This window comes from Drosophila mauritiana, chromosome 2L (genome assembly GCF_004382145.1).
Source record: "Drosophila mauritiana strain mau12 chromosome 2L, ASM438214v1, whole genome shotgun sequence".
Taxonomy (NCBI): Eukaryota; Metazoa; Arthropoda; class Insecta; order Diptera; family Drosophilidae; genus Drosophila; species Drosophila mauritiana.
The window spans coordinates 7,833,958-7,858,877 of NC_046667.1; the positions used below are offsets into that span (position 1 = coordinate 7,833,958).

General features: G+C 42.6%; 8 protein-coding genes across 11 annotated transcripts; 2 read left to right on the forward strand and 6 right to left on the reverse strand.

Annotated features, from left to right (window-relative positions):
* Positions 1–685: 685 nt before the first annotated feature.
* Positions 686–3,490, reverse strand: LOC117150668 (protein peste). 2 transcript variants are annotated; one of them, XM_033317666.1, is made up of 5 exons: positions 3,128–3,490; positions 1,894–2,579; positions 1,536–1,833; positions 1,193–1,472; positions 789–1,128 (listed from the first exon to the last, which is right to left on the reverse strand). In XM_033317666.1, exons 2-5 carry the CDS (start codon positions 2,530–2,532, stop codon positions 789–791), a joined length of 1,557 nt encoding a protein of 518 aa, XP_033173557.1. In that variant the 5' UTR covers positions 2,533–2,579; positions 3,128–3,490. The 2 variants fall into 2 exon arrangements, with proteins under 2 accessions (XP_033173558.1, XP_033173557.1); XM_033317667.1 differs by lacking the exon at positions 3,128–3,490 and having other exon boundaries at positions 686–1,128; positions 1,894–2,532.
* Positions 3,491–4,643: 1,153 nt separating this feature from the next.
* On the forward strand, positions 4,644–5,387 carry LOC117148370 (succinate dehydrogenase assembly factor 4, mitochondrial). Its single transcript, XM_033315729.1, has 2 exons — positions 4,644–4,868; positions 4,964–5,387. Exons 1-2 carry the CDS (start codon positions 4,814–4,816, stop codon positions 5,263–5,265), a joined length of 357 nt encoding a protein of 118 aa, XP_033171620.1. The 5' UTR covers positions 4,644–4,813; the 3' UTR covers positions 5,266–5,387.
* On the reverse strand, positions 5,372–9,763 carry LOC117148360 (WW domain-containing oxidoreductase). Its single transcript, XM_033315720.1, has 6 exons — positions 9,672–9,763; positions 9,100–9,609; positions 8,859–9,038; positions 5,974–6,103; positions 5,774–5,902; positions 5,372–5,698 (listed from the first exon to the last, which is right to left on the reverse strand). The coding sequence occupies exons 1-6, from the start codon at positions 9,761–9,763 to the stop codon at positions 5,510–5,512; spliced, it is 1,230 nt and encodes a 409-aa protein (XP_033171611.1). The 3' UTR covers positions 5,372–5,509.
* A 342-nt stretch (positions 9,764–10,105) lies between these two features.
* LOC117150285 (serine protease inhibitor 28Dc) lies at positions 10,106–12,861 on the reverse strand. Its single transcript, XM_033317103.1, has 2 exons — positions 12,033–12,861; positions 10,106–11,130 (listed from the first exon to the last, which is right to left on the reverse strand). Exons 1-2 carry the CDS (start codon positions 12,728–12,730, stop codon positions 10,221–10,223), a joined length of 1,608 nt encoding a protein of 535 aa, XP_033172994.1. The 5' UTR covers positions 12,731–12,861; the 3' UTR covers positions 10,106–10,220.
* Positions 12,862–14,162: 1,301 nt separating this feature from the next.
* On the reverse strand, positions 14,163–15,371 carry LOC117150641. Its single transcript, XM_033317616.1, has 4 exons — positions 15,132–15,371; positions 14,827–15,074; positions 14,595–14,768; positions 14,163–14,527 (listed from the first exon to the last, which is right to left on the reverse strand). The coding sequence occupies exons 1-4, from the start codon at positions 15,333–15,335 to the stop codon at positions 14,317–14,319; spliced, it is 837 nt and encodes a 278-aa protein (XP_033173507.1). The 5' UTR covers positions 15,336–15,371; the 3' UTR covers positions 14,163–14,316.
* A 62-nt stretch (positions 15,372–15,433) lies between these two features.
* Positions 15,434–16,530, reverse strand: LOC117150642. The gene is made up of 4 exons (XM_033317617.1): positions 16,315–16,530; positions 16,007–16,251; positions 15,777–15,950; positions 15,434–15,719 (listed from the first exon to the last, which is right to left on the reverse strand). Exons 1-4 carry the CDS (start codon positions 16,504–16,506, stop codon positions 15,494–15,496), a joined length of 837 nt encoding a protein of 278 aa, XP_033173508.1. The 5' UTR covers positions 16,507–16,530; the 3' UTR covers positions 15,434–15,493.
* Positions 16,531–17,535: 1,005 nt separating this feature from the next.
* On the forward strand, positions 17,536–23,063 carry LOC117150206 (annulin). Of its 2 annotated transcripts, none has more exons than XM_033317000.1 (3): positions 17,536–17,966; positions 20,674–22,640; positions 22,705–23,063. In XM_033317000.1, the coding sequence occupies exons 1-3, from the start codon at positions 17,828–17,830 to the stop codon at positions 22,927–22,929; spliced, it is 2,331 nt and encodes a 776-aa protein (XP_033172891.1). In that variant the 5' UTR covers positions 17,536–17,827; the 3' UTR covers positions 22,930–23,063. The 2 variants fall into 2 exon arrangements, with proteins under 2 accessions (XP_033172891.1, XP_033172892.1); XM_033317001.1 differs by lacking the exon at positions 17,536–17,966 and adding an exon at positions 18,838–19,160 and having other exon boundaries at positions 22,705–23,061.
* A 20-nt stretch (positions 23,064–23,083) lies between these two features.
* On the reverse strand, positions 23,084–24,877 carry LOC117150207 (inactive pancreatic lipase-related protein 1). Of its 2 annotated transcripts, none has more exons than XM_033317003.1 (4): positions 24,798–24,877; positions 24,170–24,332; positions 23,465–24,096; positions 23,084–23,398 (listed from the first exon to the last, which is right to left on the reverse strand). In XM_033317003.1, exons 1-4 carry the CDS (start codon positions 24,844–24,846, stop codon positions 23,166–23,168), a joined length of 1,077 nt encoding a protein of 358 aa, XP_033172894.1. In that variant the 5' UTR covers positions 24,847–24,877; the 3' UTR covers positions 23,084–23,165. The 2 variants fall into 2 exon arrangements, with proteins under 2 accessions (XP_033172894.1, XP_033172893.1); XM_033317002.1 differs by lacking the exon at positions 24,798–24,877 and adding an exon at positions 24,394–24,566.
* Between the last annotated feature and the right edge of the window lie 43 nt (positions 24,878–24,920).

Sequence of the window (24,920 nt, forward strand, 5' to 3'; positions counted from 1 at the left end):
AAAGAGCCACCAGCAACAATTATCTATTCTTCGTTAAGGCGAAAAGCAGTCTCCCGCCTACAGTGACTGTGGAATGCCCTTTTTACCAGCGTTGCCAGTGTTACCATTGCTCGACAGCCGAAAAACTCCGCTGACGTCGGCGAAAAATATAAATTAAAATTATATACAGTTGAAACTGTTTTTTTTTTGTTAATTATATATATAATAAAAGTTTATGCACAAGAATAATGTGTTTAACCAACCCCAAGCCCATGGACATCGCCAATTGTACGGTATAATCAGACAGCGTCGCAAATGAGCAAACATACACATACACATGTGTGTACATATACAGCTCTCTTGGCTCTCTTTAAGTCTCTTATTCTTGGCCCGCCAAACCGGTTCTTTTTTGTTTTTGTGGTGTAAGCATTTTCTTGAAACGGGTCTGAATCGGTTAAGTATTTACAAGTGCATCGGTTGTTTTCAGTTTAGTGTTAATATTATGCGATTTGTACAGTTTTCAAACAACATGCGTATGCGTCTATTTATTAATCAGTGGGTTTCTTTTTGCTTGGGGACTTATTTAACTGTATGATTCAGAGTGATAAGAAAAGTCAACGGACAATCCCAGTCAGCGGTAGAAAAAACCGTTCAAGCGTATGTATGTACATGTGTACATATGTGCGCAATCTTTAAATTCGATTCATTTCAGCTTTTGAACACCATTTACCATTTATTGGTTTAAACTGTAGACTAGGCAAGAAAAACCTTGCAAACTTAAACATATGGCACTTAGTAAGCTTAAATTCTTAATTTCCATTTCCCGCCGCATCTTTGGCCCCTGTATATTTCAATCCTTTGAGCAGCGGCGAGTCCTCCACATCATTATTCTTCACGGGCTCCAACGACCTATTCGTCTCGATGGAACTGATCTCGATCTTGTGCATCAGGCTCTTCTGCCAGATCATTTGGTGGGGATACCAGAATACCATCAGCACACCCAAGACCACGCCCAGGATGCCACAGATCTTGCCCACAAACTCAAGGATCGGCATTAGCTTCACGTAGCCCAGAAGATCATCCGTGATGCGGACATTGTAATCCGCCCAGATCAACGGGAAGAATGTTCTTCTCGCCGTGCGGTAGATTCTGCAAATATTTATATTCTGGAGTTTCCTATGCTGTAACCGATTTCAATAGGCCCCACACTTACAAATGAGTTTTGGGCTCCACCAGCAAGTTGGCCATAATGCGCGCCTTGATCTCCAGCACCATTCCGGTTTTGGGCTCCAACATAATGACCATCTCGTGTCGATCCTTGTCGGGCTTCATGCCCTCCACCTGCTCTCCGTAGTAGGGATCGGCTTTATAGAAGTGCGGATAGGAAGCAAAGACAGGCGTTCCATACCAACAGGAGGATATGTTGAGAAGACCGGATCTCACCTCCTGGCAGTTATCCTGGCAATAGCAACTGTTATCCGGGTTATCAGTACCTGGAATGGAATAGGGGTTAATAGATAAACTTGCAATTTAACAGCTGATTATCCAGTACTTACCATTTGCCATGTTGCGCGCACTGCCTCTGTAAACGAAAGCTTCGATGCCCTCGAAGATTGTGGTGCCGGAGTAGTCCACCTGCAGCTCGCGGCACAGATCCGGCAAGAAGTAGGAGATGGGTCTGCCCTTCACCAGCGGTATTGGGTGGAACTCCCCGGCACTGCCCTTCAACTTGCACCTGGGACTGGCCTCGGTGACATTGTTGTATCGCCACCTGGCTATTTGTCCCAGTTTTTGGAACTCATCCCGTCCCGTGTAGACATTGTGATGCCCGTAGATTTCCATGCTGCCATTGCGCTGCAAAAATTAAGTATTTTAATTGTGGAATTATTAAGAACATATCCTCTCCTAACTCACTGGATACGCATAGCCGATCTTCTCATAGGGAAACTTCATCTCCGGTACGAGACTTGGTGGCACCATTTTGCTCATCTTGATCATCGGCGTGTCGAAGCCGTCGAACATCCAATCGCTGGCTGGCCGAATCATGGCCTGCTCCTTGCCGTAGATATTCAGGGCCAAGAGCATGAGGGAACGCAGCATGGGACTCCACATGACCATCTTCTGGTACAGGCCCACGATGAGCAGGTTGGGCGCCACAATGGGATCCGAGGGACGTCCGGCACTGAGTTTCGGATCGAAATCGAAGCGACTGCGACGCCGATAGGACACCGTGGAGTTCTCATCGTGCCACTCCACATTGACCTTCTGCATCCGCTCGGTGAAGCGATAGGGACCGAGCTCCTCGAACCGGGGCTTCACTGTGGGATCACTGAACTTCTCCGAGTTCGTCCAGTTGAATATGTACAGATCCACGTTTATGTCCATGGCCGGTGACTGCCACAGGCTGCTGATCATTGTTCCTGGCCGCAGCACCATGAACCACTCGAGCATCCGGCGTTCGATCTGCTCCATATAGAGCACAGAGAACAGACTGAAGCTGGCCAAAAGTAGACCCACCACGCTGGTCTGCCATATCCGCTGTTTTCCGATCATGATATTTTATCTTTCTATGAATGTATTATGTCTTGGTGGGAAATGGTCTGAAATGGGGAAACGGTTTTGTTGCTTAGTTACTCTTACTTAGTTACAACTCGTTTTCAATTAACTAAAATTAATCGCCACAAAGGCAAGTCAACCGACCAATTTACATATAACTTTGTTGCATTTCGTCTCTTTGGAGTAGGGATAATTATTAGATTTACGATGTACTCGCATTCAAAACTGATAAATATTTGTTATGAAACTAATTACATATAATAATGAATGAATGCGACAGGATAAATTGTTAAGAAAGTAACTAAATAACTCTCAATTGTTAATGATTTGTACATTATAGTACTTTAGTTTCTACTTATGTTATTCACCCTAAATAAATGAGTTTATTCACTCCTTTTAATACGTATTTAAAATACTTTTAAAACGGTTATAATCTTTTGATGCTTTCTCTGTGAATCATAGGACTAACTTAAATGAATGTTTTACTTATTTTTAGAATTTTCACGCTCTCAACTTTAATAACGATTATATATTTCCCACCTTATAAATGATCTAATGAAGTTTTTTAATTCTTTTCGCTTTAAAAACTCACTTGAATGATGGGGTCTTTGCTCGAGTTGTTACGTCTGGCTGCTAAATGTGCAGACTGTCTGATTCCTCCCACTTCCTTATGATGTCTGATCCAATCCAATCTGATCCGATCTGATCCGAGTCCAAGTCCACGCAGCAGGGTGGAGGTTATCTCTGGCACCTCTGATAATGCAACTCAAGTTGCAAACATTCCGGTTGGAATCGAGTCTAAGGAAAGTGTGGCACTATTTGTGTACAATTCAATACTCCACGCGACCTGACTAGTTGAGTGGACGGATTGGATTGACTACTCCAGTATCTGTAATTCTTGGGGCTATGCGATCCAACCACTTCGAGTGGCGACTTGATAACAACTGAACTGAACTGTCGGTAGGAAAATGTTTTCAATCCAACAAGACTGCTATATAGAACGGCCTGAAAAATAAACATAAATGTCGGAATAAAATGATACAGAACTTCGGAAAATGTTAATTATGGCACTGAAAGAAAGTGATCACTGAAACTGATACTTTTGCAAAAAAAAAAATATGTTTAGCAAACACTTAGACATGATAATAGTTAATCTTATGATGTTATATGATGTTTATTTAAGTGTTACATTAATGTTCTATATGCTCAAAGTATTTTTCGCAGTATGCCTCGAGTTTAAAGTGCTTAAGTCGCGCAAAGTTTTATTATAATGCCTGGGTTCGTCGGCTTCTGAAACTGGGGTTACCCATTTAACGATACTGTGAGTGTGTAAAATAGTAGGGATTTCTGAACCGAACGCACTCGCATTACAAGTAATAATATTTTCAGTAGCCCCTTACGATTTCGGCTTCTTACCTTATTTGGCTGATAAGCCAAGATAATGTTCGGAACCCAATTCCTAATCGCCTGCTCTCAATTGCCGATGGCACTTTGCGATAAGGAGAGGGCGACTGGGCGACCTTACAGCCGTGCAACTAACCTTTGATATAAATACGAAAAGGGTGAGCTCGTTTGATTCCACCGATCGATGCCTCTAATCAGATTTACATGCCTTTAATATGACAACACGATGAAAAGCTTACAGAACATTACAAACTCCAGCTAGGCGCGATCAATTATATGTTGGTTCCATAATGCCAGTAGATAATATATTAAGAAATGGTTTGAACATTTTTGATTTTGATTATTATGCGTAACTAACTGATGAACAAACTTTCAATAGTTCTTAAGAAGTCTGATATTACTACACTATTAAAGCGTAGTAAAAATAAATAAAACTAACTGTTAAATATCTTGAGTAAATGATTGGATGCATTTTAAATACGTTTTAAGTTACAATATTTTTCGTAGCTTCATTTTACAATTACGGATTTAAATTCAAAAGCCAGCGTTGCCAGATTGTGTGTAGCTATAGTTAGCAGAGTTATACACCCTGGTGCGTGTCTCCGCTATGCGTATTTTATGGCTAAATTTAGTACATTTTCAGTGCCACCCCAACATATGGCACAATAAATAAAGAAACTGAAACGCAACGCGGGCTATAAAAGCAAATCGCAGCTTCAGATTGCAATTCAGAAACGCACCAAACAAGCAAGTGACATTAGCTCCCAACCGGAAGTGAAACTCTTGAATAAACATATTGTAATTGCGACTAAGAAGCGAGCAAAACGAAGATTTGCCGGCATCTTGCATAACCGATAAAGGAAATAAAAACAAAATGCAATCCGTGACCAGACAAACGGCGCGAGTCCTGCCCCAAATGGGCAAGCAAGGTGTGTGTGTGTGTGTGTGTGTGCTTGTGCGCCTTAGCGAGTGCCCACTGTGCTGGAGTGGCGATGCTAACGATCCTTTCATTTCCCATTGACAGTGAGCTACCTATCGACGAGCAGCGCTTGGCGGGCAACCGCCGGCGGTGGCGACATGGTGGTCGAGATCAAGGAGCCAAAGACGCGCACCGAGAAGCTAATGGCCTTCCAGAAGAAGCTGCGCGCCAAGACGCCGCTGGGCAAGCTGGACGAGTTCTCGCGCCATCCCTACCAGGAGAAGGAGCCCCTCAAGCCCTGGCCCAACCAAACCAATCCGTATACGGGCGAGATTGGAGGACCCGCCGGGCCGGAGCCCACGCGCTACGGCGACTGGGAGCGCAAGGGACGCGTCTCCGACTTCTAGTGCCCAAAGAAGAGTTCCTTAACTAGTACTTAGACTGTTATTTAAATGCTAACTATTAAGACAAATGTATACTTGTTTAGTGTAAAAAGAAAATACATACATGATATTCTTAACGTACAAAAGTTTATTTGCGTTGCACTTATTGGGCAGAAATTATAAAATAATTCAAGAAACACAACTTTATATTTTTACCTAATGGAATCATTTATAGCATAATGCATAAATATATTTACAAAAAAGTATCCTAATGTTGCTCCTGCTCCACAAGCTCGGCAATCAGGTTCTCGCTCAGCTTCCACAGCTGCTGCTGCAGTGCAGCACTTTTGGACAACTTGCTGGGCTCGCAGAAGAAGCAATTGTTGAAGTACAGTCCGGACAACCCGGTCAGCTCGTTGGCCGTCGCACAGTAGATACTCGTGGCAGCCGCTTGTTGCTGCCATATGGGGCACAGAAAGCAATTAGTGAAAGTTTAGGGAAAACACAGAGTTCTCCTCTTGGCCAAACTCACCAGCGACTTGGTAAAGGGACGCACTATGGCAAAGAGCAGGCGGTAGAACCAATAGTTTCGTGACAGATCGCTGGACACCATATTGCCCGGATGCAGGCTGAAAACAGAAATGCCTCGCTGCTTCCAACGCTGCAATAAGAAAAGGTTTGGCAAGTGGAATTCAATTGACCCAATTTGAGTTGAATTTGATGAGGACTCACCTGGGCGAGCTCCTGGGCGAACAAGACATTGCACAGCTTGGCATTGTTGTAGGCCATCATGCTCCAGTATTTCTCCGGCGCCGGAGAAAGATGATGCACTGCCAGATTCTCCACGGGCAGGTTGGCAAATCTGCAAGTTAGCAAGTAAGTAACTAAGGTTATTTGCGACGCATTTCTTTGTCGGTACATGAGACCCACATGAACATTCCTCGTCCGACTGAACCGACTGGACTTTGGCCCCGCCGGCCGACAATCGCGAAACGAGTCTTGATTGCCATTGCCGGCTGGCATAGCCGGCTTTAAGCGCTCTTTATTAATGAGATGCAGAATCAGCGCAGTGCAGGGCGCACAAAGGCTCCCCACGAACAATGGCGTGAGTCAACAAGTGGGGCCGCCGGCGGAACAAAGCCCCACAATCGAACAAGGACCCTCGGATATGCATAGTGAACTCTCTGGCGAACTGATATCTATCTATGTATCTTTCTATGTCTGTCTATATCTCTAGTTTTCGGGGGAAGCCCCTGGAATCTTCGGGAGTAGCGCATGCGCAAGTCGCACACTTCCTGCGAATCCACGAATGCGCAACATGAAAACATTTCTATACACAAACACATATCTGCGCGCACATTTTGGACTTTGGATTTGTTTTCATTTTGTTGAATATCTGCGCTCGGCTTGGGAGCGATGTAAATATAACGTCGCAAAATGTATGCAAATTCAGTGTTATTTATAAGTGTGGGTATCCATGGCATCCATGACAAATGAAACCCGTTGGCGTTCAATTTTTTCTTTATTTTTATATATCTTGTTGTGGTAGGTAAGCAAAAAAGTGTTCTTTTTAACTGTTTTTATATGCTTATTTGAGTAAATTAATTAAGTTCTACAGACATATAAATTGCAGCTTAAGGGCATTTAATTTTAAAACAATAACTTGTTGCTTTAATTGTTAATAATTGTTCAATGTCTGGACAACTTTTCCCACGCAAAAAGATCTTATTGTAAAAAGAGAAATCTTAAATAGGTATATTATTCTTTTGTTTCTATCACAAAGATATTTTATCTCTGTGCATTAATGAATAACCCAATTTTTGTGCGCTGATGTAAGAATAACTAATTGTAAGTAATCTTTAATGTTTGAGTGTGATAACCAGTCGAACTTCCATACCACCATTCATATCTTTTTCTCGCCCGGGCGAACGTGCAACAAAAGTCTCGTGCGCCACATTGGAGTACTCGCAGATAGTCATGTATGCTCCGCGAAGCCAAAAAATGTTGTACGTGAGCACAGCAACGAACGCAGCAGATACAAAACCACCTCCATGTACATATGTACAAACATCCAGTTCAGTTGGATTTGGTGTTGTGCTTCTTCACGAGATTCGCTCACCCAGTGATTTATTTGGTCTTTGACAGCATGCACAGTGGGTCATTCGAGCGGGCACAAGTGAATCAATCTAATTAAGCGAGTTAGCGCAGATTAGGAAAATTATGCATTGTATCTATTAAATGCATGCTAGTTTTGAACATTCAAAGTTCATCTAACATTGAAAGTACTCTGCATGTGTTGTAGAAAAGCAAAGATACTTTCTTCATTTCACTTAAGCTGCCTAATTTATCTCATAGATATATTTAAAGAAAGATCACAATCATATTTTCAGAGCTCTCTATTCCACTGTGCTTACAGCTGCACGTGAGTTCGATCATATTGCTCAATTGTACGCACTGCTTATGGTTTTGATAATACAAAAACCCAGCTGCGTCGTATTTGTTTATATTTATGTGCCTCTTTGTTTGCCTCTGAGTGCGCAGCACAATATGTAAACGAGGCCTAAGAATAATATGTACTCATATTTATATTCCAAGCTGAGTTCAATTACGTTTCGCCTTGAAATCGGATCAAGCTGAAAACATCTTACGCAAACAAATCTGAGGCAAACATTTTGGAAAACATTACACTAGACGGCATGGTTGAGGCGAAATGCATTCATTTCTGGTCTGGTCTATGAATAGTTTGGCCCCAAAGTGCGAAAAAAAAGAAACCGCCGGGTGCAAAGTCCACTATGCGGAATCATAAAAGTGCAATCAACTTGCAAAACTAAAAGAAGGCAACACGAAATGCCAGACACACACTTGAAACTGAGGGTGTCGAATGCGAAATAGCTACTGTAATTAACTACATTATATATAATAATATAAAGTAATTGAGATAGTTAAAACAACTAGTATAAATAAAAAGAAGTACATAAATATGTATTGGTATAGATTCGAAAATATATATTTTTAGATGTGACATGCACCCAATTCAGTTTCAATTAAAATCCCCGTGTGATTTTGATAATAATCATTTGGCACACAAACAGGTTGCAATAATGACAACTGCTTGCCGGCCAAAAACAAAACAAAAAAGTACTAATTATTAAAACGAGATTAACAGTGCTGGCATTGAGAAAATTAATTAATAAAGGAATAAGCCAGATTTAAGAAAAGAGGTTTAAAAAATTAGATTATTTACATTAATATATATGTATTGAAGTTTCTATGTACATATGTTATTAGAGACGATTTTCTATTGAAACAGTGACTGATAGTAAAATCAATACAAGAAACAACAAGATCGAATTAAAAATAACTTTTGAATTCCCTTTTTGATAGTGGGAAAAATAAATCAGTTGATTTGTATTTTCCATGTAACCTTTATTACTTATCTTTTGGATACTTATTTTTAAGATTGATCTATTGATCATACGAAATGTTAAAGTTAAGTCCAGTGGATAGTTTGTCACCTTTTATCTACACTATAAGAATATATATCAATTATTTCGTAACTGGCATAGACTATTCCCCCCTCCCTAATTACTTGCTAAAGTGCTCAAATTCCCACTTACCTGTGCGACTCGGATGACAGCACAATGATCCGTGTTTTGTAGTCAAACAGTGTCTCCAGTTGCAATGTGAGGTAGAAATGCGACAGGTGCGAGACCTGGAATGTGGTTTCCAGACCATCCACGGTCTTCGTGTACGGCAGTGCGAATACTCCAGCATTAAGAATGAGATAATCAATGTGGCTGCAATTTACATATAATCATCAATTAAAGAATATTGAAAATTGGAAGCTATGCTACGGACCTAACGCTCTGCTTGATTTCTTCCACAAATCGCTGAACTGAACGCAAGGAGCTCAAGTCAAGAGCGGCGAATCGACAGCGGGAACGGGCTGCAGGTCGCTCCTGGGCAATCCTTTCGATGGCAGCCTCTGTGGAGGATCTGTTCCGGCAGGCGAAGATGATCTCACAGCCGTGATGGGCCAGCGAACGAGCGGTCTCGTAGCCAATGCCACAATTGGCGCCCGTAATCAGCGCGGTGCGTCCATGCAAATCCTTGCCGTGCAGCACCTGCAGTGCGGTCGAACAGGAGTCAAATCGCTGACGCACCTGGGCCACATTCTGTGTCGGCTCCTCCACGGCGAATGCCAAACGGGGATCCACATTCGTTCGTTGCTGCGTCTCCTTGTTGAGGAACATGAAACGCTTTCCTTGCTCATCGTAGTACTTCTCCCAACCCAGGGGTAATTCGCCCGTGATCCGTTTGGAACGACCCGTACGTGGGTGTGTCCACTGTGATGTTTTACCCTGCTGGCTAAATGGTGCAATTAAAAGTTATCAGCCATTGTTTACGACTCCACTGGACTCTTAACTTACTTCACATAGCAAACGGTGCCGTCATCGGTGGCGCGCTCCTCCCAGCCGGGTGGCAGCTCATCCTCGCTATCTGTGTCGGGTAGGGCTATCATTTCGGATCAATTTAAACTTATTTAAAGCTTTGATTGTGAAGTATACACCTTATTTTTGCAAAAAAGAATACAAAATAATTGAAGATATCGATAACATGCGGCTTAACCGATAGCTGCCGTCTAAATGAACAGCTGTTCCGTTAAACGAAGCATGTTACCCGTTAATAAACAGCTTCTCCATTTAACAGAGCTTTTAACCGCAACCGGTTGATTGGCGGTTGTTTTTAAAATTGAAATGATATATAGATACTTATAGATAGATACTTACTTGTGGACATTGTTTAATCTGCCTGCTGTACGGATAATGTGAAAACATTCGACAGTAACAAAAACCAATAAACATTTTCATAATCTACGTTTTAATTTATTTTTCATCATTGTGAATGATTTATTAGTTTCCTAACTATAAAGTCAACGAACTTAGGTGCTAAAGCTAAATAACTTATGATCCTAGAAACTAAGCAGCCGCCGGGGGCTCATTTATAAGGCCATAGAAGAGCACCAGTTTCGTGGGATCGTGGCGCACAATTACCATGAATGGAGTGTCTCCGCGGAAGAGGACATCGGGACCGGATTTCTTAAGGTATGTAACCGAAGACGCCGCCGCCTCCGTGCCCTGCTCGTTGACGGTGAAGTCCACTTTGTGGACAATGTCATCCACCACCAGATCGGAGCGTGCTCCACCCGTTCCGGCTCTGCGCTGTGCCTCCAGATTCTGCAGGCTGTTGCCGCCCAGCGCATTCGTCCTCGTGACCTCCTTGGTGGCGATCAGCGAGAGATCATTCTGCACCGTGCTAAAGATGCCGCCCAGGCCCATTCGCTGCATGACTGTCTTCAAGTTCACCGACTCCGTGAGATGCATCTTTGGGAATGCCACCAAGGCGGCCCGTCTGTACATTCTGCTGATCATGTCCTCGATCTTATCCGCCGTCAAAAGTTTCTGCAGTGCCATTAGCTCCCTCACCGAGGACTTAAACGGCTGGATGATGTACATGGTGCTCAGATTTCCCCTGTACGGCAGTCCAATGATCTTGCAGCCCAGCTCGTGATCCTCGTGATACGGATACGCACCCCCGGTGGCCATCATCTGCACCCTGATCACCGGCTCCGTTCCCTCGCCATTCGGATAGAAGTTATCCGGTCGCGTGGCCGACTCTATGAAGTCCGTTTCCCAGAATGCCTTGAAGTACAATGCGTTGGCCAGAATCATCCTGGTGCTCTGCGGAATATCGCTGGCGATGATGTTCTCGATGTGATTCTTTGTGTGCTTCGCCACCCAGGCATTGATGTTGTATCGTGCTGTGGCCGGACTGCCCTCGAAATCCTGAACCTCCAGATCCGAGGCGTAGACCTCGGCGATCACCCGTCTGGAATTGCGCAAAAGTGGAGCTCATGAGTAATAAATAAACAAGGCGCAGCTATTAGTATGCCAACAACGTTGTGCAAAGTGGAGCGATATTATTGGGGACTGGGGATGGGTTGGAATTGCAATATCTGGTGAGCTAAATAAAAACTTGGGAAAGTAGTTTTTTTCCGCTTTTATTTGCAATAAGCTCTAATTCAAGAATAAATAAATGTCTTGGTTATGTTTCGCAGAAATATAATTTTTTTTAATTTTTTTTTTGATTTTAAGTTAATCAATTCTTATCAGTGCTTTTTATTGCAATAATTTTGGCATTTCATTGAATCTTCTATTTGAACATTTATTTTGACCTAAGGTTCCTAATTTAATATTTGATTAGCTGATAACAAGTCAAGTGATTTTTATTCAAGTTCTCCACATAAAAACAATCCCACTTAAAAGTTCTTACTAAATTTGTTTGTCAATGGTTCACATTTATATTCTAAACGTTATACGTATGTACATACATATATATTTCTCAATGAAAGCTTGGGCTTTAAAGATTCATACGCTCATTTCTACACAGAAAATTATATTTGTCATGTTGTAGCTAAATTTAACTTAATCATTTCGATTTGTACATCTTCTTCGAAAATAAAATAAATATTTCCTTTGGAAACACCACCTTCAAGAGACACTAAATGCTTGATGATAATGGGTGAGATCATTCTGCTGGTACAATGAACCTGTTTCCCTCACTTGTCATTCAGAAAAGGAGCCCACTTCTGCCCGTATGGCCTTCAGTTTTTTACAGTGTAAGACCTCAAGGCGATCGCTAATCGCCTGGCATTTCCCAGCACCCATTCCCAACCAGATATCGCTATAGTTCCAGTTCGCAGCCGGATAATTATACGCAGCTCGGCTCACCTGTAGTCGGGGTTGAGTGAGTAGCCGGTCTGTGTGAACAGTCCATTGGCCAGGTGCACCTCATGAGCACCGGGTCGCTGGGCCCGTCGATTGGATCTCATCGCGCTGCTCGCCCGCCAGTTGGTCAGCGGTCGTCCTGCGGAGACTGCCTCCCTGGTGGGCTGTTGCAGATCCTGCAGCATCAGGCCGAACTGTTCGTGCAGCCTGGACGTGTCCGAAATATCGAAAACCGAGGACAACTCCTCGTAACTGCGACCCTTGGCGCCCAGGAGCAGCAGAGCCAGCGAGTGTACAATGCTCAGGGGGGAGTATATCTGGGTTTTCCCGTTGACCAAGTGCTGGCCCAGAATGTTGGCAAAGTTCAGCACCCTGCTCGCAATCCGATCGGAGGTGGCCAGATCCACATAGCCGGTGGAGTAGGCAGCCGGAAGCGGTTGTTTCACCGTAGCGCCTGATATGCGATTCAACGCAGGGTCATTCTGGCTGCCAAGGCCGTTCACAAGGCCGGGCGATTGGAGGGGCGCCACAGGCGGTATCGCCTGAATGTGCTGCTGCGCCTTCTGTTGCATCTGCTGCCGCTGCTGCATCAGTTCCTTGATGTAGGCCATCGTTTCCGGGGTCCTCAGGTCATCACGAAAGAGATCCGATTCACAGCTCACCGCACTCACGAGCAAAAGTGCCAAAAGCGAGCGCCACATTTTGTAAGTTTTTTTTTGTTAATCTCGAACACAGAACGAACTTTATATATATATGTATATATGCATATATATATATAGTATTTTTTGGAGGCAAACGAGATGTGGCTGTGCGAGTTGTTAAAGCCAGACTGAATGGTTGGCGCTGAGCGCGCATCTTTATAAAACTGGAATCGGAAACTCGTTATCAAGCAAAAACGCTCCTTCAAGTCCCGGTCTCTCGCGCTCTGCATCCCCAGCTGATCTCGGATCTTGGAGCTTGGATCTTGGCGAGCTTTCGTCGACGAGTCACTGGTTATACCCCGGCTTTGTTTACATGCCTGACCCATGTCTGCACTTGTTATTGATCTTCATCGATCGGTACTTTCTCACGTACTCGTGTACTGCCCCCCATCCATATCAGCATTCTGCGAACTTTGCTGCGGAAATCCATGGCAGCCCTCTCTCCGTCCATTTGTATCTATGTAGATACGTATGTATCTCAAACCCGTGACGTGCATACTGATATTCTCTCGCAAGCGGTGAGTAAATAGTTTAAATATTTATTAGCTATATACTATAGCCATTATGTTAGGTGCGTATTCTCGGTCTTGTCATTGGAAAGTTCGCGGCACATTGACACGGTGATGGAGTCGTGGGGTTTCCCCGCACTAGGATAAGATGAGCACGATGGCGGGCCATAAGAACTGAACAGATATGAGATGGGTTTTATTGGCAATAGATAATGCCGTCGTACGAGCCCGTCGTAAATTAAATGTAAGCGTTACTTGCTTTATGAGGGATTTCAGATCCGATGACTAATTTTGCTTCTGTAATGCCAGTTACCAAAAATAGTTAAAGGTAGTTGTGTAAGTTTTTTATCTATCATGTAAGCTATTAACTTTAAGTTAGTTAGTTTTAGCTTCATTTTATGGTAAACTGATCACAATAAAAACCTTCGATCATTAAAGTAAATATCATCAGGAAATTTAAATTGACAACTTAAAAACAAATATAAATTTTATCACACGTTTCGTTATAAAAAATATTAAAAATGAAACGTGACGATGTTTTTGAGGTGCAAAGGAAAGGTAAATAACTTCCTTTGAAATCATTAACATTTCGAGATTATATCGTTTTATATTCAAAAGGGCCGATTTAATTACACCAACTTCCGGTACAAATTCTGAGTTAAATATGATTTTATCCAATATATTATATTTTATTTACATTACAACTCATTTCAATTTAATTCAAGCTTAATGGGTGGTCAGATATTATTGAATAAGCTGATCAACTTACAAAGTAAGAAATGAGTAATGAATGTCACGCGATTGTGGGCGTCACTTTCGTTATAAATTAGTAATTATTAATAGTACACACGAAATAGGCAAATTTTTAAAAATTCTTATAATTTATAGTCCTACGAGTCATTAAAATCTTTTATAACTAAAATATGCTAGTAATTAATAACTCCCTATTATGACTTTAAATCACTCTTTTTATTATTAAAAAAAACAATTTTTTGTTCAACTATATTTATTTTAATAATAATAATTGTTTTCTTTTTTTTTTTTGGTTTCTTTATAGATGGTCTAGATTTTAAGTTGCTAGTCAGCCCAGTATGTAGTGTCTATAGCACGGAAACCCAGTTTCTCGAACATGCTCCTCGAGGGGGTGTTCTTCGTTACTACTGGCGCCAAAACCTGATCTCCCGCTGCGGAAATCTTCTTAGCCATCGACTTCACCAGCAAGCTGCCGAGACCAAGACGTTTATGTGACTCCAGGACCTGCAGCAGACCCAAGGATCCAATCGGCAATCTAAACGGGAAAGTTAATTAATTAATAAGTTTTTATATATACACTTATATACATTTCAATGGCTTACCGCAGACACCAGGCAACCAAATTTCCTTTGTTATCATAAGCTCCCACGTTAATATTATATTTAATTAAACTTCTCACAAAGTCAATGGAGCCGGGTCCATTATGTGGCCAGATTTCGTTGATGGTTTCGGCATCTTCGAGGGTCAAGTGCTGTAGAGTTATGCCCGCAGGAAGCCTGAATTGGAATTATTTATTTCATTGAGAGTTAAAGAGTATATAAAGTACAAACTCACTCAATGGTAAATGTATCTACGACTTCTTTGCTGGCCGCGTACCAAACTGTCTCCACAATGTGCAGCTTCTTGTTGGCATAATATTTGTTGCCAATATACTCCACCACAGGCTTCAATCGCGAACAAAAGCCGAAGAAAACGTATTCATTCTCAAAGGACTTGAGGCATTCTAACGCTTTCGTCACTCGATCGAAATCTTCGCTCAGTGTGTTGAAGTAAATGTGGTTCAAATGAGTATCCGAACCTAACTGAGATTAGACAACATTCATTCACCGCACTTTTGCATTTCACATCGCATGTCTTACGGTGAGAACAAAGGTTCCATCGCTCTGCCAGTCGCCATTCAACGAGAGGAAAGTGACCTTCAGTTGCGGGTCTATCTCCACCCACTTGATGAAATTATTTATGCACGGATAGCCTTGGGGATCCGTATCTCTGGCCACATACAAATCTCGCAGTTTAGTCCAATCGCCGCGTGGAATTGCAACCAACGAATCCTCCGTCGACATGACGACAACCTTTCGCAACAAAAGCTGAACGCAGACTAAACTTAAAAAAAAAAACACCAAATGAGATAAGAGAAAAGTTTTGCACTACAAAGAGAGCAAAAAAATAAATTGAAGCTCATAACAAAAGTAGACGTTTGAAGTCTCTATTTATTGTTTATTTATAAAGTGCAGGGTATCACTGCCCAGTAGAGCTGGTTGATGGGCTTGAACCCCAGTTTCTCGAACATTTTTTGCGAACCCTCGTTTTCGGGAACAACTGTGGCCAGAACTTCTGAGCCCTTCAACTTGATTTCATGAGCCATAAAGCGCACTGCCAAGGAACCCAAACCCATTCGACGATGTGAGGATAAAACGTGTAGGTTGCTCAAACTACCTTGAGGAGATCTAGCAAATACAGATTGTTTCAGGAACATTATCAGATATCAGATCTTCTTTTCTCACCTTAGGCACCAGGCTAGGGGTTCCTCTTGGCTATCAAAAACACCAGCAGCAAGATTGTTCTCCATAAATCCCCTTATCATAGTCATAGAATCAGCTGATCGATAAGCCCAATGTCTGTCGACCAATTCGGCATGATTCGATGTGAGATAAGCAACTTTGCAGGAGGTACTTAAACTAATCGTTTAGAAATTGGTAACAGGATTTTACTTAATATTTTTAATTTACTTCACCTTGGTTTCCAAATGGGAATTTCGGAGCTTGGCAGGTGGTAAACAATAGCGCCCTGGTGTCCAAGATTAAGCAAATTTTGGCCCAAATTCAGCCAATATGCCTCAACTAGTGGTTTGAATCTTTCTTCATAGCCACAGATTAAATGGAACACTTTCAGATTTAGAGAGAGCAACAAGTTTCCAAGATCTTCTAGGAATCCCTTAATGGTATTGAGATAAATATAGGCCTTGTTCTCCAAATAATGCTGAAATGCAGATATAAAGATACACTTTACATACTAAATGTAGTTAGCTATATATGTGCTTACAATTAATATATAACTGCCATGTGTTGTCCAATCCTTTTCGGTTGTATATATCTTTATGGACTCGGTTGTGGATAAGGGTATGTAATTTAAAAAGTACTCGATTAAGTCGAATCCCGTGAGATTAGTTCTATCATTTGCGTACAAATCTCTAAGCTCTGGCCACCGAGATTTTTCTATTAGTTTAGGTTCCATTTCCAATTACAATTGTTGCTGAGGCAGAGAAAAATGATACTGATGTTTTTCTTGTCACAGTCACAACAATTTTTACTGAGTTCTTATTGTATTTATAATAATCTCCTTCTCTTGCTTTCTCTTAGCTTACCCACTGACGTCACAAATGTTCTTGCGCTCTTTTGTAGACACCTTCTCATTTAAACAAGTTTTGACAGCTTTTATACTCATTTCTGCGTTCTGATTGACTGATCGGCAAGTGTATAAATTTTGTTTAAGCTTTTATCGATATTCAAAATTTTTAAAAATAATTGCTTATCATTTTTTTGTATTTTATTATATTTTGGGGTCATTGTATAGCTTATTGCCTTATTCAGGTTGTATTTCGATAAAAAGAAAACATTCGTGAAAAAAATAATTATATAATGAATTAAAACTGATATATACCATCCTTACCAGCTAATGTTATTATAATAATTTTTAAAAAAACTATTTTTACTATTTTTGGGAAAATTTAACGAAAATTTGTACTGCTTATTTTATGGGAAAATGTATTTATTTAAATTTAAAAACTCCCTATCAGAAATGCAATAAACTTTGTATGCAAAGGTCATAACGAAGGAACATAAACTGTTTATTTCTCTGAGTGTATCTTCCCAGGAAATAACCATTACGCAAAACACTGCAGTTAAAGTTTGCGTTGACAGAACTGAGAAGATGTTCTGAAGATTTAAGCCCAACCACGCCCCCTTAGCACAGTCATGGGGACCCAAACTAATTAGTTAACTAAGATAGTCCTCAACTAGAAGCAATCAAAGTCAATCATGAATGATTCAAACACAACTCATTCTGTAAAGCTGATCAATTTACACACGCATCTCTGATTTTTGGACACCCGAGGCTATCAACTAAGTGACACCGTTGACCCACCAGAGGCACATGGCATATGGGTATGTAAAATGTGAATAGTTGGGAGAAGACGACCGATCGATTCGGTATTCAGTATCATTCGAATGTTGGAGCTTAAAAGACCGCCTCAAATCACCTCCATCGACGGCGATGACGTGATCGCAGCTGTTACAGTTTAAACTGCCTCGATTTTGCATTCCGCGCGGGCAGTTTAACCAAAAATGACACGCCAGTTAATTGCGGACAGCGCAATTGTTGGGTTCTAGAGAAGCACCAATATTCCGAAGTTCAAAAACCACTCCTACAAATTCAACCATCGGAGAATCAACAAAGTAAGGCTTATCATCGCCAAGGCGAACCGGTTTGCCCAATAGATAAAGCCAGAATACGCCCGCATTTGAAAAATAACTGGGTGTGTAGTTCGTCTTGAAACATGGGTCAAAAACTATCGTTTTGCAAAAAGTGCGGCGATTGGAAGTGGTGTGCATCTAAGGACAACGAGGAGCCAACGCTGCGTATACGCAATGCCAATGCCAACTATTTTACGGGCGCTCCACAAGGCGACAAAACAGGTTGGTTTCAATCGCCAAATAAATAAAACAGATAAATTTGACCAATTCGATAATATACTACATAGCATACAAACAATTTGTATACTTCAAATAAACAAATTGACATTTACATTTTACATAAGAAGGAAGCTTTATTTTAAGTCTAAGTTTGAGTTTGATCAGAGAAATTGATTGATTCTCAAATTGTTTTACTACATGTTTTAAGGCCGTTAAATTCGATATTATCTTTGCTTTCCGTCGAAAATTGATTTACTTTGTAGTGTATGGCAGCGATTCAAACAATTATGCATTTGTTCTCTAGTCATTTGCCTTTTATGAATGCAAATTTTATAGCCGTGGGTGTTAGACACTCATAGACGCGCTGCCCACGGAGTAGTTTTTTCTTCCCCGAATTGCTCATTTCGTATCTGTAATTTCGAAAATTAAATTAAAATAAACAAAGCATGAAGCAGCGCACCTGTTGATTGGCAGATAGCTTACACAGCAGTTAGTAGCGCCAAAAATGTGATATTTAAACAATAACTGATGGTAAACAGCCAACGAAATGATGAATAATTAATCGCAAATGCAAATTGATGTTGGCTTTTGCTGGAGAGCAATCCATGCTCACTTAATGACCATGTTGATCAAGATGTTGCCAATGAACAATGACGTAGTTGCTGGTCAAAACAGCGCACAGTCTCTTGGCCACAACGGGTCCATCGCAGTTGGCCCGAAGCTCAGCTTCCCGTCTATAATTAATAATAAGCCACGAGAACTCAGAGAGCCAGAGAGACAGAGAAATACCTAGAGAATTGTTATTGTTGAGAGCAACACACGAAACTGAAACTTATGGCCGAGCCAATTTGCGATCAGTTAAGTTCAAAGCGTCGCGCTGTTCACATCGAAAGATCTTTCGGGCGCATCCGATAGATACACTATCTTATAGAGCGCAGTTTCCGTTAGTTTGATTCTTCTTTAGTGGCTATTACCGGTGTAGCCCCACCTCTTGTTAACCGTAACACATAAATTGCGGCTTAGAGCGGGTTTCTTTCATTAAAAAATTGTATTGTATTGGCCAGAAAGCCAAAATAAGCCAGATGAGTTATTGGTATCGGAATTATACGCCCAGTTGGCTGCAGCGATGGTGGCCAAATTCTCAGCCACGAAGAGTGAATCCTTTTCGAAATACACGACCTTCGGCAGATCTTGAAGGTACATCGAAAATTACATAAAATAATATGTATTTTAATAATCCTTAAAGTGTGTCAAAATCTAGAAATATTTGTGAATCATTAAAATGGAATTTTAATTGAGTTGGTAGTGGTTTTTTTCGGTCTGTGACTTCATTTTTTCCGGTTATGTTATTTGTTTGAAATTCTTGTTTAGGTTGTTAAGCGAGTTTAAAAGGGTTCCCCATAGAAAATATATCTTAGTACAAGAAAATGTCATTTATTTGAAATTATTTGACTTCAATTGTAGATGACTTCATTCAACTAGATTTCATTTCTAAATTTGTTGATCAAAACATATAATTAAACCAAGGCTTAAATCATTTATAACAATCTGCATGTATTACTCATGTTTGAACAAATCTATTTGCCCTTATCATTGAAATTTTAAATAATATTACCTAATAGATTTTATTGTTGATCTATGACTTCATTTTGTTTGCTTTTGTTTCGCTTATTTATATTTCTATTTCCGTTTTCAATTTGCATTTTGGGCGATTTGACACGTTTGGGCGGTTCGACTATTCAATATTTTGCAAAATTCACACATAGCCAAACAAATATGCGCTTAAACAAAACTAAATACATTCAATAGGCAGGCAAATATTTGAATTGATCGTTTTATTTGCATATGTGCATATTGCAATTGTAAATGCGATATTTGAGATTTTCTATTTTTACGTTTGATTGAAGATGAAAAGTGCCGAACAAGGTGATCAGATCAGCCATGTGGAAACAAATGCCCCAATAAATCATAATTGCAAGTAAAATCGATTTAAGTTCGATGCTTTATCACTTAAAGAGCTTACTCTAAAAGTGCTTTTATTTATTGTTCGAAAAAAATCCGTAGATGCTCACGAGGGAAAAATCGAAGAAATCTATTTTTATTTCCAGCAATGCGACCCTCAGTGACCTCAGTAAATTGAATTTCATTCATTAAATACTTTATGCTCTCTTTCAAAAAAGCAATCTGCTAAAAAAAAACTAAAAGTCATTTTTTTAAAAAGTTTTGTTTTCTAATCTGATCTAATTAACCAGCGAGAGCCCCTCTTTTCACTTTCATCCATAACTTTTTATTTTTACTTTTTTTTTTTTTTTGTTTCCCTGCGATGAAAGTATTTTTTCTTTATTTAGTTTTCATATATTATTTAAATTTTCTGCTGTTTCTAGTGGTGCGTTGGTGTCGCTTTTATTGTCCACTACGAAAATTAAATTTTGCCATTGTGGCACAAGTTTGTTATGTTTATGGCCAAAGGCGATTAGTCAATTTGATGCTGCAGCTTTGGGGAATACAACTAGCAGCACATTTGCTGTATGAGATCATCGGCTGCCACAGGGAAAAAAATCAACGCAAAAATATCTTTTGAAATCGGGAACTAATTGATGACAGATTTTATTCAGACCCTGCCGAAAATACTTATTACTTGTATTACTCACAAAGAAAATACTCGGAAATCAGTCAAGACCAACTCAAGTTTTGTCAATTTAACCAACAGATGGCGCCAGCTCAGCAGTATTGGGCGTGTTGAAGGTCGATCTGTGCCTGGAGGACAACCACGATGAGCACCATACGAGTCACTTCTATGCGGCAGCCGCCAAGGAAGCGTTGGTCGTGCGGCGAGGAGAACCCTTCCGGCTGAAGATCCATTTCAATCGGGACTACAGTCCCAGCAAGGATGCCATTAGCTTCATTTTCACCGTGGCGGATGACACGAAACCAAGTCCCGGTCATGGAACACTCAATGCCCTGGTGCCGCACGATGGCATCGATTATCTGGGCGACACTTTGGAATGGGGAGCCGGCATCGAATCGCATGAGGGTCAAACGCTCACCGTGCTGATCAAGCCTCCATCCACCTGTCCCGTAACGGAATGGAAACTGGACATCGACACAAAGCTGCTGGGAGATGGATCGCGAAGCTATCCCCTGCCGCTGCCCATCTATGTACTCTTCAATCCCTGGTGTCCGGATGATCAGGTGTATCTGGAGGATCGTGACCAGCGCAAGGAGTACGTGATGCACGATACCACACTCATCTGGAGGGGATCGTACAACAGATTGCGTCCATCGGTTTGGAAAATCGGTCAATTCGAACGGCATGTGCTCGAGTGCAGCCTGAAGGTATTGGGTACGGTGGGCAGGATTCCGCCGGCCTACAGAGGCGATCCCGTGAGAGTTGCTCGCGCCTTGTCCGCACTGGTGAACTCGGTGGATGATGACGGTGTTCTGCTGGGCAACTGGTCGGAGGACTTCTCCGGCGGCGTGGCACCCACCAAGTGGACAGGCTCCGTGGAGATTCTTCAGCAATTCCACAAGACCCAGAAGTCGGTGAAGTTTGCACAATGTTGGAATTTCAGCGGTGTCCTGACCACCATTGCCAGGAGTCTGGGAATTCCCTCTAGGATCATCACTTGCTACTCCTCCGCCCACGATACACAGGCCTCACTCACCGTGGACGTGTTCATCGACTCGAACAACAAGAAGTTGGATGCGGAGACCACGGATTCGATCTGGAACTACCACGTGTGGAACGAGCTCTGGATGCAGCGACCTGACCTGGGCGTGGGTGAGCACGGGACCTTCGATGGGTGGCAGGTGGTGGACGCCACACCGCAGGAGGCCTCCGATAATATGTATCGAGTGGGTCCCGCTTCCGTTGCGGCTGTGAAAAACGGTGACATCCTGCGACCCTTCGATGGTGGCTTCGTCTTCGCGGAGGTGAATGCGGATAAGCTCTATTGGCGCTACAATGGACCCAGTCAACCGCTTAAGCTGCTCAGAAAGGATACGCTGGCCATAGGACACCTCATCAGCACGAAAGCGGTACTCAAATGGGAAAGGGAGGACATCACCGATACGTACAAGCATGCCGAGCGCTCCGAGGAGGAGAGGAGCACCATGCTCAAGGCCCTCAAGCAATCCCGACATGCGTTCAGTAGATACTATCTGAATGACAATTTCAATGAGATTGAGTTTGATATGGAGCTGAAGGACGACATCAAAATTGGGCAGAGCTTCAGTGTGGTTCTGAAGGTGAGCAACAAGAGCGAGAGTCGCACCCACATGGCCACGGGTCAGATCAGTTGCGATGCCGTGCTCTACACGGGAGTGGGTGCCGTGGAGGTCAAGACCCTGGGCTTCGAACTGGAATTGGAGCCCAAGAGCAGCGACTACGTTCGCATGGAAGTGATCTTCGAGGAGTACTACGACAAGTTGTCCTCGCAGGCGTCCTTCCAGATCTCCGCGGCCGCCAAGGTCAAGGACACCGACTACGATTACTATGCCCAGGATGATTTCCGCGTGCGCAAGCCGGACATTAAGTTCCAGCTGGGTGAGGCTGCCATTGTGGCGCAGAAGGAGCTGGACGTTATTCTGCGACTGGAGAACCCGCTGCCCATTCCGCTGCACAAGGGTGTGTTCACAGTGGAGGGTCCTGGCATCGAGCAGCCTCTCAAGTTCAAGGTGAGTTCAGATTGACTCCTTCAAGGATCTCCGACTAACTAACATACCATTGCAATTTTCACAGATCGCTGAAATTCCAGTGGGTGGCACTGCGGCCGCCACCTTCAAGTACACTCCGCCCTATGCGGGGCGTGGCACCATGCTGGCGAAGTTCACGTCCAGGGAACTGGACGATGTGGATGGCTATAGGCACTACGAGATTGAGCCACGACCGGAGGATCTGCTGCAGCCGAATGGAAGCCACCGAAGCAGCAACATCATACGCAGGCGCACCGATGTAATAGCCTAAGCTTTCCTCAGTTAAAATGGGTTTCCCTTTTGTATTTCTTAGTTTCTTAAGTTATTTGTTGTAAATAATACTATTAATACGTAAACAATTTTTATATAAAAAATTCAAAGATTCAGTGTCACATTTTTGCACGGCTTCTAAACAAACTCACTGATTTTATAGCATGTGCAATGCACGGTTTATTTTATGGGATATACTTTAATAATGTTTATAATAAACATAAACTATTAGTATGCTCAATTACTCCATACATCATCGATACCCAAGGCGTAGCTCGGTTTGTTGGCCGTCTTCACAAAGAATATACCCCGAGCTTCTCGAGGAACTGGATCACCCATGAGGATCTTGCCGCCAGTGCAATTCTTTCCCTTCAGTTCATCCAGTCCAGAGCAGGGAACACCGTAAAATCCTTTGGGCGAGTTAATAGACTCCGCGTAATATTCATATGAACGTCCATGACTGCAACCGGCTAAAAATTGAAAAGAAATTTGAGAATTCTGCTTAAAAGAAATTAAAACCAATTTCCAAAACTCACTGAAAATCTGTGACAGCTCCTTGCAGCCTGGTTGCGGTGGTCCTCCGCCATTGGGATAAAAATCCACCATGCCGATGGGCTTGCGGAAGCCCAGGTATCCGGCGCAGCTGTGTATGACATCCACAAAGTTGGCGTCCGTGTCATCCAAGTGATTCTCCGGACCGATGCAATCCTCGAAAGCGGGACGAGCTGGATCCAAGCCCGTGATGCGGTTCACCCTGTACTTCGTGTACGAGCCAGCATAGCCCATGATGTGCGCGCCCAGACTATGGCCAATCAAATGGATCCTATTCGGATCCGCATCCTTCTCCTCCACCAGCAGATCAATTAGCTTGGCCACCGCCCTGCCCACCTGCACCGTATATCGCGCCGGTGTTAAGTAGTATATATTATCCGCCTGATCCTTCCAGTTGATGGCGAACACGTTCACCTGGCCACGTTCGATATAGGCACCACGAATCGATTGAATCGAATTGCTCATGGTGCTGGACTTCCAGCCGTGAACGAGTATCTTGGTGTCCAGTTCCGGATTGAACTTCTCCGCCATCTCCTGCCAGGTGTCTCGCTTGTGGCGCTGCGGAAACTCAAAGTTGTTATCATCTATCCAGAAGTCGGCGCTGGAACTGGAGTCGCTGGAATAAGAGGATTAAACAAATGGATAATGGAATTGAAGGTTTGAAATAAATCAAAAAAAAAACCACTCACCTTCCGTAAAGTTCAAACTTGATGAGCTGTGGCAGATTTATGCGGTTTTCGGGCGGAGGTTCCACCAGATAGGCCACCTCGGGCTTACCCTGTCCATTGGGCATATAAATCCACGTCTTGTTGTAATCCTCCTGATTCAGAGCCACCTCACCACGAATGCCAACTAAAATGGAGCAGAAACTTATGCTTATAAGGATGGCTAAACCGAATCGAAACCATTTTACAGAGCAGCAGCACTGGTCGCACCACTTGGGCGAGGGCAGCGAATCCGGTGATGAGCCACTGAACCACCACAAATGTGGTGGACACCTCGTTGCGACACGGATTGATCACATTGCAGATGCAGGCCAGCGCATTCGAGGACATCTTGACCAGCTAAACGTCGATCTTGAACTGATCAGACGCCGGATTCCAGAGATCGGAGCTCCCAGCTCCAAGCTTCCAGCTTCCCAGATCCAAGCTCATTAAGGCGGCTGACGCATTAGTAATCCTCGAAACCGGTTCCAGCCCAGCAATTAATTTGTGGCCTGGAGCTCTTCAATTACTCAGCATCAGTGTGCGCGCGAATCTCGGTCAGTTGAGACAAAGCCACATATGTATATCCGTTTCCCCGTAACTCCCAACTCACCCATCCAACAACTAAGGGCCAGGCCACAAAGCCAGCAAAGCGCCAACATCTCTGCACCAAAGTCGACGTCACTGTGCCACGGTACTCGAGGGTGTGGATTTTATAGCGTACGATAAGCTAGGC

Bases quoted from the DNA above. Each gene is read 5' to 3' on its own strand.
- LOC117150668 (XM_033317667.1), bottom strand. From the start codon at position 2,532: ATGATCGGAAAACAGCGGATATGGCAGACCAGCGTGGTGGGTCTACTT. The intron at 1,473-1,535 runs GTAAGTACTGGA...ATTCCATTCCAG, and splicing joins TGCGCGCAACATGGCAAATG to GTACTGATAACCCGGATAAC. The intron at 1,129-1,192 runs GTAAGTGTGGGG...AAATATTTGCAG, and splicing joins GTGGAGCCCAAAACTCATTT to AATCTACCGCACGGCGAGAA.
- LOC117148370 (XM_033315729.1), top strand. From the start codon at position 4,814: ATGCAATCCGTGACCAGACAAACGGCGCGAGTCCTGCCCCAAATGGGC. The intron at 4,869-4,963 runs GTGTGTGTGTGT...TCCCATTGACAG, and splicing joins GCCCCAAATGGGCAAGCAAG to TGAGCTACCTATCGACGAGC.
- LOC117148360 (XM_033315720.1), bottom strand. From the start codon at position 9,763: ATGATAGCCCTACCCGACACAGATAGCGAGGATGAGCTGCCACCCGGC. The intron at 9,039-9,099 runs GTCCGTAGCATA...TGTAAATTGCAG, and splicing joins GAAATCAAGCAGAGCGTTAG to CCACATTGATTATCTCATTC. The intron at 5,903-5,973 runs GTGAGTCCTCAT...TTCTTATTGCAG, and splicing joins TCGCCCAGGAGCTCGCCCAG to CGTTGGAAGCAGCGAGGCAT.
- LOC117150285 (XM_033317103.1), bottom strand. From the start codon at position 12,730: ATGTGGCGCTCGCTTTTGGCACTTTTGCTCGTGAGTGCGGTGAGCTGT. The intron at 11,131-12,032 runs GTGAGCCGAGCT...GCGCAATTCCAG, and splicing joins TCACTCAACCCCGACTACAG to ACGGGTGATCGCCGAGGTCT.
- LOC117150641 (XM_033317616.1), bottom strand. From the start codon at position 15,335: ATGTCGACGGAGGATTCGTTGGTTGCAATTCCACGCGGCGATTGGACT. The intron at 15,075-15,131 runs GTAAGACATGCG...GTCTAATCTCAG, and splicing joins ATGGAACCTTTGTTCTCACC to TTAGGTTCGGATACTCATTT. The intron at 14,528-14,594 runs GTAAGCCATTGA...TTTCCCGTTTAG, and splicing joins TTGGTTGCCTGGTGTCTGCG to ATTGCCGATTGGATCCTTGG.
- LOC117150642 (XM_033317617.1), bottom strand. From the start codon at position 16,506: ATGGAACCTAAACTAATAGAAAAATCTCGGTGGCCAGAGCTTAGAGAT. The intron at 16,252-16,314 runs GTAAGCACATAT...TCTGCATTTCAG, and splicing joins ATGGCAGTTATATATTAATT to CATTATTTGGAGAACAAGGC. The intron at 15,951-16,006 runs GTGAAGTAAATT...CTAAACGATTAG, and splicing joins ATTCCCATTTGGAAACCAAG to TTTAAGTACCTCCTGCAAAG.
- LOC117150206 (XM_033317000.1), top strand. From the start codon at position 17,828: ATGGGTCAAAAACTATCGTTTTGCAAAAAGTGCGGCGATTGGAAGTGG. The intron at 17,967-20,673 runs GTTGGTTTCAAT...TTTAACCAACAG, and splicing joins TCCACAAGGCGACAAAACAG to ATGGCGCCAGCTCAGCAGTA. The intron at 22,641-22,704 runs GTGAGTTCAGAT...CAATTTTCACAG, and splicing joins AGCAGCCTCTCAAGTTCAAG to ATCGCTGAAATTCCAGTGGG.
- LOC117150207 (XM_033317002.1), bottom strand. From the start codon at position 24,535: ATGTCCTCGAATGCGCTGGCCTGCATCTGCAATGTGATCAATCCGTGT. The intron at 24,333-24,393 runs GTAAAATGGTTT...GCTCCATTTTAG, and splicing joins GCGACCAGTGCTGCTGCTCT to TTGGCATTCGTGGTGAGGTG. The intron at 24,097-24,169 runs GTGAGTGGTTTT...CTCTTATTCCAG, and splicing joins AAGTTTGAACTTTACGGAAG to CGACTCCAGTTCCAGCGCCG.